This window comes from Marmota monax, unplaced genomic scaffold (assembly GCF_021218885.2).
Source record: "Marmota monax isolate L192 unplaced genomic scaffold, Marmota_monax_Labrador192_F-V1.1 WCK01_AAM20220418_F8-fsc00390, whole genome shotgun sequence".
NCBI classification, from domain to species: domain Eukaryota; kingdom Metazoa; phylum Chordata; class Mammalia; order Rodentia; family Sciuridae; genus Marmota; species Marmota monax.
Window position 1 is genome coordinate 47,626 of NW_026693450.1, and position 13,189 is coordinate 60,814.

General features: G+C 40.7%; 1 protein-coding gene across 7 annotated transcripts in view; it reads left to right on the forward strand.

Annotated features, from left to right (window-relative positions):
* LOC124101538 (dynein axonemal heavy chain 6) overlaps nucleotides 1-13,189 on the forward strand; it is a 173,709-nt gene that overhangs the window by 44,146 nt on the left and 116,374 nt on the right. For 6 of the 7 annotated variants that reach the window (XR_009228040.1, XM_046457550.2, XM_046457552.2 and 3 more), the window contains 2 exons: nucleotides 1,341-1,498; nucleotides 12,203-12,334. Coding sequence is in view for 6 of the 7 variants with exons in the window: in XM_046457550.2 (XP_046313506.1) it covers nucleotides 1,341-1,498; nucleotides 12,203-12,334 (290 nt within the window). In the remaining variant the exon portion in view is untranslated. The remainder of the gene's footprint in view (nucleotides 1-1,340; nucleotides 1,499-12,202; nucleotides 12,335-13,189) is intronic. The other variant, XM_058583396.1, reaches the window with a different exon arrangement.

The following is a 13,189-nucleotide window of genomic DNA, read 5'->3' on the forward strand; positions in this document are numbered from 1 at the left end:
TTCTGGGTGGGTTACCAGTCAGAACTCAGGTCCAGCTGCTTTGTACAGTATACAGCAACTAATAGGCTCTGTTATGCCAAACACTGGAGTTGCTTACTGCCTCACAGCTTTCTTTTACCTGCTCAGTTAGACACAGGACATTGGTCTATTTTCTGATGAGGGATCCAGATTTTTAAAAATGATTCCCTTACATCCTTTCCAAATCCTGGTTCATGCTTCTCAGCTTTCAGGAACCAGAGGATAGAGTAAAATTCTGAGTTATTCTCAGTTACCTTGGAATTACCATCCAACATTAATACCAACCAAAGAGAAATGGCTATTTGTCCTTTAGTCTTAAGCACTGGGTACCGAATAGGTGAAGTCACCTCCTATTCTTCAGTTGCTACTTTTACTCTGCTATCACTAATTATTTTTTCTGATGAGTATATGTATTGGTTTTCTTTAAATGTGGCATTGTGTATATCCACAATCCTGGATTTCGCTTTGATTTCCCTTTGATGCAATGGGAATGCTTTTGAATTTTGAACTGTTTTCCATGTGAGGGCGATGAGATGGCATTTTTGAAAGAGAACCTTTAGCTTTCCACACCCATGCCCTGGCCCCATAATTAGTGAGGGCACTGATGTGCTGAGACTTGAGAATGGTCCAGACCTCACTAGAGAGCTACCAGTATTATGGGCTCTGAGAGTAAGGGTGAGGAACAACCTGACATAACAATGTGGGCCTCGGAGCCAGATCTACATCTAGCTGAAGGGCCTGTATGGGGACAGAAGGAGATATGTCTCCTTGGAGTGGGACTCTGCTAGGTCTCTCCTCACTCTTGAGAAAAGAATTAAACTCAGTATGACTCGCAAGTCAGTATGACTCTCATTGAGTGCAAAGCCATACCTATGCTTTCTTTCTTTTTTTTTTTAGTCCATTATCATAACAGAATATCTGAGACTGACAAATTTATAAAGAGAAAGGTTTTTTAGCTCCAAGTCTTGGAAGTTCAGGAGCGTGGTGCTGGCAGCTGCTCAGCTTCTGGTGAGGGCCTCATACAGGTCAATTCTTGGCAGAAAGCAAAAGAGCAATCAAGCACATGCAAAAGATAGAAAAGAGGGCCAACCTCCTATAATATAAACCCATTTATATAATAAAAACATTAATCCATTCCTGAGGGAAGATCCTTCATGACCTCAGATGCCTCTTAAAGGCTTCATCACCTCTTAACATCATGTTATCAGTATATTAGGAACAAAGCCACAACATGAGTTTGGGTGGGAACAAACCACAGTAGTTTTGTTCTGTACTTTCTAAGAAAAAAAAATTTAATTACTAAATTGAATTTGTTTTCCCAGGGGCACCAGGAAATAAGCAAGTTATAATTTTTGTTGACGACTTAAATATGCCTAGACTGGATCGCTATGGCTCTCAGCCTCCCATTGAATTACTTCGCCAGTATCAAGATTTTGGTGGATTTTATGACAGAAACAAACTCTTTTGGAAAGATATACAGGTTACTTTAGGTTTTAAATCGTTACTTAATGTGTTCAAATTTAAATGGCAAGGAAATATGTGGTACATTAATTTTATGTAATTGCCATAACAGACCATAGACTGGGTAGTATAAACAACCTATTTTCTCATAATTCTGAAGACTGGAAGTCCAAAGTCAAGGTATCAGCAGGATCAATTTCTTCTGAAACCTCCATCCTTAACTAGTAGATGGCCAACTTCCCCCTGTGTCTTTCCATGGGTATATTAATTTGCTTTCTGTTGCTTATAACAATACCACAGATTGGGTAAGTTCTAAAGAAAAGAGGTTTATTTTGGCTCATGGCTCTGATTCAGAAGTAAGGGGCCATATCTAGTGATGGCCTTCTTAATGGCAGAGTTCTGGGACAATGCAGGGCATTGCTTTAGCATGACACAGGGAATACATGTGTGTGTGTGTCATCTCTCTTCCCCCTCTTCTTATAAAGCCACAAATATTCAATCATGTGGGCTCCACCCTTTGACATTATCTGCTTTTAATCACCTCCCAAAAGGCCCACATCTAAACATCATAGTTAGATTGAATTTCTGCCCTCTTAATTCCTTATAGTGGGGGAATACTTCCAACATGAGTTTTGGTAGAAAAAGACAATATTCAAACCATTTCATTTCTTGTCTGGCCCCTGAAACTCAAGTCCTTCTTATATACACCATACTAATAATTCATTCCACCCAAAAAATCCCAGAACCTTAATTCATTCCAGCATTAATCTCAAGCCCAAATTCTCATCTGAGATTCAATGCAAACTGCTTCCAGCTGTGAGTCTGTAAAACCAAAGCTGTCTACAAAGGTGGGATAGGCACACAGTATACATTTCCATTCTGAAAGGAAGGAGTAATCAGCCCAAAGCAAGTCTGAAACCTAGCCAGGGCTGGCATTAAATCTTACTGCTTCAATTCTGGCATCCTGTGTATACCATGGGGCTGCAAAGCCTCAGGAAGCCCCAGCTACACAATTTGCTGGTTTTGTCCCACATAGTTGCTTTCTTGGGCTGCAAGTTGATGACCACAGCTTACCTAAGCTGGTATTGCACACTGCTCGTAGCTAGTCACTTCCTGGTGTCTCAACTGAGGCTCTACTCCCATGGCTTCATTAAGCATTGCTCCACTGGCAACTCTCTGTGGTGGCTCCCCTCACAGCACACTTCTGCCTGGCTTCCCTGATTTTCTTTGACATCTTGGTGGAAGCTGCCATGACCCCATCACTCTTTCATTCTGTGCACAAGCACTGTGTGAATGCTGCCAAGGTCTGCCATGTGCTAAGCAGTGTCTAGGCCTACTTGAATCATAGCCACAGTCTCTGTGGGGTGCTTTTCTGGAAAACAAGGAACATAATCCTGTAGAGTCCCTGAGTAGCCCATGAATAGTACCCCGGGCTCCTACTTCAACCAAGTCTAGAAAGCTTCTAGGCCTGTGATGGGAGAGGCAGCCCTGTAGACTTCTGAGATGTTTTCTAGGCCTTTTTCTCATCTCTTTTTTTTTATTGGTTGTTCAAAACATTACAAAGCTCATGATATATCATCTTTCATACATTTGACTTAATTGGGTTATGAACTCCCATTTTTACCCCAAATACAAATTGCAGAATCACATCGGTTACATACTCACATTTTTACATAATGGCATATTAGTGACTGTTACATTCTGCTACCTTTCCTTTCCCCTACTATCCCCCCTCCCCTCCCCTCCCATCATCCCTCTCTACCTCATCTGCTGTTGTTCAATTCTCTCCCTTGTTCCCCCCCCTTTCCCCTCACATCCTCTTCTATGTAATTTTGTGTAACATTGAGGGTCTCCTACCATTTCCATATGCTTTCCCTTCTCTCTCCCTTTCTCTCCCCCCACTCGTCTTTGTTTAATGTTAATCTTTTCCTCATGCTCTTCCTCCCTGTTCTGTTCTTAGTTGCTCTCTTTATATCAAAGAAGATATTTGGCATTTGTTTTTTAAGGATTGGCTAGCTTCGCTTAGCATAATCTGCTCTAATGCCATCCATTTCCCTGCAAATTCTATGATTTTGTCATTTTTTATTGCTGCGTAGTACTCCATTGTGTATAGATGCCACATTTTTTTATCCATTCATCTATTGAAGGGCATCTAGGTTGGTTCCATGGTCTAGCTATTGTGAATTGTGCCGCTATGATCATTGATGTGGCAGTATCCCTATAGTACGCCCTTTTAAGATCATCAGGGAATAGTCCGAGGAGGGCGATAGCTGGGTCAAATGGTGGATCCATTCCCAGCTTTCCCAGGTATCTCCATACTGCTTTCCAAATTGGCCTTACCAATTTGCAGTCCCACCAGCAGTGTACAAGTGTACCCTTTTCCCCACATCCTCGCCAACACTTATTGTTGTTTGACTTCATAATGGCTGCCAATCTTACTGGAGTGAGATGGTATCTTAGGGGGGTTTTGATTTGCATTTCTCTGACTGCTAGAGATGGTGAGCATTTTTTCATGTACTTGTTGATTGATTGTATGTCCTCCTCTGTGAAGTGTCTGTTCAGGTCCTTGGCCCATTTGTTGATTGGGTTATTCGTTTTCTTATTATTTAATTTTTTGAGTTCTTTGTATACTCTGGATATTAGGGCTCTATCTGAAGTGTGAGGAGTAAAGATTTGCTCCCAGGATGTAGGCTCCCTATTTACCTCTCTTATTGTTTCTTTTGCTGAGAAAAAACTTTTTAGTTTGAGTAAGTCCCATTTGTTGATTCTAGTTATTAACTCTTGTGCTATGGGTGTCCTATTGAGGAATTTGGAGCCCGACCCCACAGTATGTAGATCATAGCCAACTTTTTCTTCTATCAGATGCCGTGTCTCTGATTTGATATCTAGCTCCTTGATCCATTTTGAGTTAACTTTTGTGCATGGCGAGAGAAAGGGATTCAGTTTCATTTTGTTGCAAATGGATTTCCAATTTTCCCAGCACCATTTGTTGAAGATGCTATCCTTCCTCCATTGCATGCTTTTAGCTCCTTTATCAAATATAAGAAAGTTGTAATTTTGTGGATTGGTTTCTGTGTCCTCTATTCTGTACCATTGGTCCACCTGCCTGTTTTGGTACCAGTACCACGCTGTTTTTGTTACTATTGCTTTGTAGTACAGTTTGAACTCTGGTATCGCTATACCTCCAGATTCACACTTCCTGCTTAGAATTGCTTTTGCTATTCTGGGTCTTTTGTTTTTCCATATGAATTTCATGATTGCTTTATCTATTTGTACAAGAAATGCCATTGGGATTTTAATTGGCATCGCATTGAACCTGTAAAGAACTTTGGGTAATATCCCCATTTTGATGATGTTAGTTCTGCCTATCCATGAACAGGGTACATTTTTCCATCTTCTAAGATCTTCTTCTATCTCTCTCTTTAGGATTCTGTAGTTTTCATTGTATAAATCTTTCACCTCTTTTGTTAGGTTGATTCCCAAGTATTTTATTTTCTTTGAAGATATTGTGAATGGAGTGGTTTTCCTCATTTCCATTTCAGAAGTTTTGTTGCTGATATACAGGAATGCCTTTGATTTATGCATGTTGATTTTATATCCTGCCACTTTGCTGAATTCATTTATTAACTCTAGCAGTTTCTTTGTAGACCCTTTTGGGTCTGTTAAATATATTATCATGTCATCTGCAAATAGCGATAATTTAAGTTCTTCTTTTCCTATATTTATGCCTTTAATTTCTTTTGTCTGTCTAATTGCTCTGGCTAGTATTTCAAGAACTAAATTGAATAGAAGTGGTGATAGAGGGCATCCCTGTCTTGGTCCAGATTTTAGAGGGAATGCCTTCAGTTTTTCTCCATTTAGGATGATGCTAGCCTGAGGTTTAGCATATATAGCTTTTACAATGTTGAGGTAAGTTCCTGTTATCCCTAGTTTTCTAGTGTTTTGAACATAAAGGGATGCTGTACTTTGTCAAATGCTTTTTCTGCATCTATCGAGATGATCATATGGTTCTTGTCTTTAAGTCTATTGATGTGGTGAATAGTATTTATTGATTTCCGTATATTGAACCAGCCTTGCATCCCAGGGATGAATCCTACTTGATCATGGTGCACAATTTTTTTGATATGCTTTTGTATTCGATTCGCCAGGATTTTATTGAGAATTTTTGCATCCAAGTTCATTAGAGATATTGGTCTGTAGTTTTCTTTCTTTGAAGTGTCTTTGTCTGGTTTCGGGATCAGGGTGATGTTGGCCTCATAGGATGAATTTGGAAGAGCTCCTTCTTTTTCTATTTCTTGAAATAGCTTGAAAATTATTGGTATTAATTCTTCTTTGAAGGCTTTGTAAAACTCCACTGTATACCTATCCGGTCCAGGGCTTTTTTTGGTTGGTAGTCTTTTGATGGCTTCTTCAATTTCTTCCTTTGTTATTGGTCTGTTTAAATTGTGTGTGTCTTCCTGACTCAATCTGGGCAGATCGTATGACTTAAGAAATTTATCAAATCTTCACTATCTTCTATTTTATTAGAATATAGGTTTTCAAAATACTTTCTAATTATCTTCTGTATTTCTGTAGTGTCTGTTGTGATATTGCCTTTTTCATCCCGTATGTTAGTAATTTGAGTTCTCTCTCTTCTTCGTTAGCATGGCTAAGGGCCTGTCGATCTTATTTATTTTTTCAAAGAACCAACTTTTAGTTTTTTCAATTTTTTCAATGGTTTTTTTTGTTTCAATTTCGTTGATTTCTGCTGTAATTTTAATTATTTCTTGTCTTCTACTACATTTGCTGTTATTTTGCTCTTCCTTTTCTAGGTTTTTGAGGTGTAGTGTGAGTTCATTTATTTGTTGGTTTTTTCTTTTTTTGAGGAAAGAACTCCAAGAAATGAATTTCCCTCTTAAAACTGCTTTCATTGTGTCCCATAGATTCCGGTATGTTGTGTCTGTATTGTCATTTGTCTTTATGAATTTTTTATCTCCTCCTTTATTTCTTCTGTAACCCATGGATCATTCAGTAACATATTGTTCATTTTCCATGTGATGTAGGATTTTTCCTTCCTTCTTTTATCATTGATTTCCAGTTTCATTCCATTATGATCAGATATGGTGCATGGTATTATCTCCACGCCCTTATATTTACTAAGAGTTGCCCTATGGCATAGTATATGGTCTATCTTTGAGTAGGATCCATGTGCTGCTGAGAAGAACGTATATCCATTTGATGATGGTTGATATATTCTATATATGTCGGTTAAGTCTAGGTTATTGATTGTGCTATTGAGTTCAATAGTTTCTTTATTCAGCTTTTGTCTTGACGATCTGTCTAATGGTGAGAGTGGTGAGTTGAAGTTACCCATAATTATTGTGTTGTAGTCTATTTGACTCTTGAACTTGAGGAGAGTTTGTTTTATGAACATTGCAGCTCCATTGTTTGGTGCATACAAATTGATAATTGTTATGTCTTGTTGGTGGATGGTTCCTTTTAACAGTGTATAGTGTCCTTCTTCATCCCTTTTGATTAACTTAGGTTTGAAGTTGATTTTATTCTATATGAGTATGGCCACTCCTGCTTGCTTCCGAAGGCCTTGTGAGTGATATGATTTTTTCCCAACCTTTCACCTTCAGCCTGTGTATGTATTTTCCTATCATATGAGTCTCCTGCAGGCAGCATATTGTTGGATTTGTTTTTTTGATCCAGGTTACTAGCCTATGTCTCTTGATTGGTGAGTTTAGGCCACTAACATTTAAGGTTACAATTGAAATATGATTTGTACTTCCAGTCATGTTTATTTATTTATTTATTTTAGTTTGGCTAGTTTTTACTTTTTGGTTATTTTCCTCCCCCTTTACTGAGATACCTCCTGCTATTAGTTTTGGGCTCTATTTTTCAATTCCTCTTCTTGTAGTATTTTGCTCAAAATGCTTTGCAGTGCTGGTTTTCTGGCTGTGAATTCTTTTAGCTTTTGTTTATCGTGAAAGATTTTAATTTCATTGTCAAATCTGAAGCTTAATTTTGCTGGATACAGTATTCTTGGTTGGAATCCATTATTTTTCAGTGTTTGAAATACATTGTTCCAGGATCTTCTCACTTTCAAAGTCTGTGATGAAAAATCAGTCGTTAACCTAATTGGTTTACCCCTGAATGTAATCTGCCTCCTTTCTCTCGTAGCTTTTAATATTCTCTCCTTGTTCTGTATGTTGGCTATCTTCATAATTATATGTCTTGGAGTTGGTCTATTACAGTTTTGAATGTTTGGGGTCCTGTAGGCTTCCAGGATTTGGCAATCCATTCCATCTTTCATCTCTGGGAAGTTTTCTAGAATTATTTCATTTAATAGGTTGTCCATTCCTTTGGTTTGATTCTCTGTGCCTTCTTTTATCCCAATGACTCTCAGATTTGTTTTTTTTTATGACATCGCATATGTCTTGAATAGATTGCTCGTGGGATTTAAGCATCTTTTCTGTGTTGACTATATTCTTTTCAAGTTGATAAACTTTGTCTTCATTATCTGATGTTCTGACTTCTACTTCATCTAGTCTATTTGTAATATTCTCGTTTGAGTTTTTAATTTGGTTTATAGTTTCCTGCATTTCTAGGATTACTGTTTGATTTTTTTTTAAGATCTCTATCTCCTGGTAAAGCTCGTTCTTTGCCATTTGAATTTGTTTAATTAATTTTCAAAATATACTTTTATTGCTTGGACTTGCTGTCTCATGTCTTCTCTAATATTCCTTTCCATCTGAGTTAGGTATGCCTTGAGTTCTTTCCCTATCCCTGTTTCTGATGCTTCTAGGTCCTCCTGTAGATTTAAGTTGTCCTGCATTGTTTGTACTCCTTTTTTCCCTTGTTTTTTCATGATGTTCACGCTACTTTCCAGTTCTATTTGATTGCTGTGTTTCTGCTCTCTTCTATAAATTTGTTTTGGTTTTTTATATCTCTGTTATCTCTCTTTTGTGTTGGTAGACTATGCTTGCCAAAGTGGATTCCGCTGAGAAGGAATTCCGACTGCTGAGCTCCAGTGACGTCACCTCCCTGCTATGGCGGGCCCCAGGCTCCTTACTGGGGTGTCCGAATGGAGGGGTGGGACTGGACTGTCTCTGGTTGGTTTCAGCTCCCGGACGCCAGCGGCCGGGCCGTCTCCAGCCGCCCAGTCGCGCCGTCAGCGGGTGGGCTGTCGCTGGCGGGCGGGTGATCTATAGCCGCCCAGTCGCGGGGGTCAGTCGCCAGCGGGCGGGCGGTTTCCAGCCGCCCAGTCGCGCAGGCAGTGGGCGGATGATCGGTCGCCGGTGGGCGTGCGGTCTTCAGCCGCCTAGTCGCATGGGCAGCGGGCTGTCGGTCCCCAGCTGCCCAGTCGCTCGGGCAGCCGGCGGGCGATTGGTCGCCTGTGGGCGTGCGGTTTCCAGCTGCTCAGTCGCAGGGGCAATGGGCCAGCTGTCGCTGGTGGGCGGGCCATCTCTAGCCGCCCAGTCGCGAGGGCCTGGCCTCTAGTCCCCTGGTTTCTCCTGCTAGTCCTGGTTTCTCCTGCTAGACCAGATTTCCCCTGAGTGATGCCTCTCTGCAGTTCAAACTGTACGCTGGGCCTGCCGTTTGTTGGACGTGGAGGGTGACTATTGAGAACCCCCCGGCACTCTATTGTTTTGATTTTTTCCGCTTGCCTCTCCCCCCCCCCTCCCCCCCGCGCTGGCAATACAGGTTTCGTTTTCCCCGCTGATGGGAGGGGGAGTTGAAGGTCGGGTGTCTCTAGTTTTCCCCGAGTCTTTATGCAGGCTTGCTCTGATAATCCCTCCCCCGGAGAGCCTAGGAGAGATTTTATGCAAATTCCCCGCTGTATGGGAGATGAGCTGAGTAACACGCACCTGTTTTATTGTTGCAATCTGTCGGAGAGTGGTGGTGGTTACTTCAGCTCTCCAAGATGGTGGCCTCTGGTTTCCTTGGTGGAGTTTCCGTTGTGGGGGATAGAGCTGTCCCGCTTCCTTCCCCGTCTGAAATCCCGAACTCAGCCCGGGGCTCCGTGAGTGCTCAGGCGGCAGGATTCCACAGAATCTGCAGGAATCTCCCTGCTTGCTGGTCGCTTCTCGGCGGCTCCCCGCCGTCTGTAGCCGCGGGGCGGGCCGCACGGATCAGTCAGCCGGGATCTCCAGTCGCACAGTTGGCTCGTGTATGAGACTCAATTACCGGACCTCGGTGCTGGAAATGCTTCCTCTAGGTTTCGGTGCACCCCCATTTTGCTGTAAGTTCCTAACAAGATAGTTTTTTGTCGTTCTAACTCGTTATTCACCCACGCAGTGGCGCGGTACATGGGGTGTGATGCACTCTATTCACGGCCATCTTCTTTTTCTCATCTCTTAACAACTGATATCCCTGCTAATCTTAGCAAATGTTTTCTCATCCACATTCTTTCAGATTTTTTTCTTTACTCCTTCCCTGATCAAGCTACAAATTTTCAAATCTTTCCATCGTTTCCTTTTGCCCTTGAATTGCACTAAAAACAGCCTTAAATAGTCCTTCTATATATTACTTAGAATATTCTCCACCAGTTTTTCATCATTCTTAAATTTGGCCTGCCATAAAACTCTGGGACATAGACATAGTTCAGCCAAATTTTTTGCAATGATGACTTTTACTCAGATTTTCAATAGGATCATCATTTTCATCTGAGACTATTTCCCTGTCTCCTCATTTCTTGAGCCCTCACAAGAATCACCTATCATGCTCCATTTACAGAACTCTGAGTTTTTCTAGTCAACTTCTCCAACTTTTTTACCTCTACTCATTATTCAATCCCAAAGCTGATTGCACATTTTCAGATATTCATTATTGGAAGCAGTCTCACTTCTTGGTACTAATTTTCAGTGTTTGGCCATTTTATGTTGCTAATAACACTATAACACTGATAGTAAGTTATAAATAAAAATAATTTGTTTTGGCTTATGATTTGGGTCCCTAATTGAGTGGTTTCCTCTGTGATAGCTTCTTGCTTCAGAGTACTGGGCAGTGCAAAGCATCACATAACAAGACACAGAGAACATGTGTGTGTATCTTCTTGCCTCCCTGTTCTTATAAAGCCACCAGTATTCAAAAGGGAAGGTTTCACCCTGATGATTTTATCTAATCTTCATCATCCCCCAATGTCTTACCCTAAATACCATAGTTGTATTAAGTTTCCATTCTCTTAATACCTCAAAATGGGGATTAAACCCCAACATGATTTATGGATCAAACCATATTAAAATCATAACAATGGACTGCCCTCTGTGTTCAAATCTCTTCTTATAAGAACACCAATTATATTGGAGTAGGGCTCATCCTAATTATATCATTTTATCTTCATCATCTTTGTGTACCCTATCTCTAAATATGGTCACATTCTAAGGTACTGAGAATTAGGATTTCAGCATATTATTTGGGGCTAGAAGACATAATTCAGCCTACAACAAGGCCTTGGTATTTCTTAAATGTGTAATACAATTCATTCAATTTATATTGAGTTCTTGCCATGGTTGAGTCGGCAAATTCAAAGGCAAATAAGACTGTCCTCACCCCCAAGAGAATTCAGCTTTGGAAAATGGGCAGATATTTACAGTTCAGGGCAAAAGACATGGGAGAGACAGAGGTTTGGATTGAGGATGAGAGAAGCCTTCCCAAAAGAGGAGATCTTGGAGTTGGGTTTTATAGTCAGAGCAAGTCAGAGCAAAGAAAGGCATCATTTTATACCTCAGAAGCGGGGAATGTGGGATATCATAGTGGTATGAAATGTGAGCCCCAAAGCAGCAGGAGATACAAAAGTCACATCCCAGAAGGTTCTGGCCCCATGATGAGGAATATAGATTTGTCCTGTATATGATAGCGAGTCTTGAGGAAAATGATATAGGGAAGGGATGGGCTAGAGAGGAAGTAAGACCAGAGGAACTACAGTACTAATAGCAGAAGAGATGAGGGTCAGGTCCTCAATGTGATGATGAAGTGTACAACCAGCAGGTTTTAGGAGGAAGATCAGCAGGACTCAGAGGGAGAAAGGCAGCTTAGGTTGACTGCCTTTCTGTTCTGGAAAGTGGGCATGTCTAGAGTGACTTGCCTTTTACCCACAAAAGCAAATTATACCAAGCATTGTTCTCAGTGGCTCCCATTTAATCCTCCCAGCATCCTTATAAGATAGGTTATTAAGATAGTATAATAGAGTTATTCACCCAAGGGAAAAGAAGACACAGCCCAAATTCTAGAATTTTCCTCTAACATATAGGCTATTCACTATACATATTTCTATAATAACTTATGTCTTTTCATCTCCATGGCCATTTTCTAAAGACAAGCCCACTCTCTTCTGGAATATTGAAATCAACACTGTCCATCTCATAGGGATATTGGGAGATTTAAACTGGCACAGTTGCTGGTCTTCACATACTTATACTCTGTTCCCCAGTCTGCAGACATCCCGAATAACCTTTTCAAAATGCAGCTCTGCTACTGCCAATTCCTTGTTTGATCTTAAAAATGTATTTAACAATCGAGGACTTTGGGTTTTATTTTCATACATGAAATGAGAATAAGAACAGTGACCTCCTGAGGTGGCCATGAGGATTAAGTCATTTAATGTGTACAAAAATTTAATGCAATTCTGGCTCATGGCAGGTCCTCAGAAAATTCTGGTTCTTTGTCTGCTATTGGGAAGGGCATATCTCATCTCTTTCTGTGGCTAGGTGACCCAAGTGAATTTCTCTCTCTGTAGGATGTAACAATCGTATCAGCATGTGCACCTCCAGGAGGTGGTCGCAATCCTGTGACCCCTCGTTTCATCCGACACTTCAGCATGCTGTGCCTCCCGATGCCCTCAGAGCACAGTCTGAAACATATTTTTTATGTGAGTATGAATTTAAACTTAGACAAGAGGAGAAAAATAAAACATGCCCTTAGGCTCCCATAAAGTGACCTACCATATTTATAGGGAGCCCATATTTCTAGGGACCTTTTTTTGATCAGAAAACTAGTAGCTATGGACACCTGGAGAATAGTTAGAAGATGTTTGAATCTCTGCCTTCTGTGTTTACAGCCTCAGAGATAAGTTTTAGTAATGCAAAATAATTGTCCAAACATGACTTCTACCCATAAGGAAGGTTATGTCTTAGGCTTCTGTCCCTTAGCACTCTACACAGTTAGCAGGTCTGCCTACTGGCTAGCTCTCACTTGAATGCACATTTCAGACCTTACCTTCAAGTATATAAGAGTGCATTTGCATCAAATGCAGCACATGACACCCTAGAATGCTAGGGTGGTCAAGCTCAACACACTAAGAATTCATCACTTCTCCCACTGCCACTACTAACAATAACCCATATTCCTGGGTGGAAACCAGTACTATTTTCCCTATAGGGTTACTTCCTTGTCTTTTAAATGGATAAAATAATGGTACCTAACCTGCAAGTGTTCAACAGAAATGTTCAATAAATATGAAATCTTATATTGAACAGAATGATGAGAGAACATAAAGCAGCATGACTACAGCGTGCCATAACCAACAAGCCAAGGGCCTAGAGAAGATAGATTGTAAGCTGGGTCTTGGAGAAAGATGGGAATTATCAAGGAGGAAGAGATCCCAGGAACAGATGGTACTTAGGTGAATGCAATCACAGAAGCAGGAAACAGAAAATGGGCATGCAGGTCAAATAAGACAGTTTAGGTGACTAGTCTGGAGAAACTGACTGTCAGTAATTGTTGA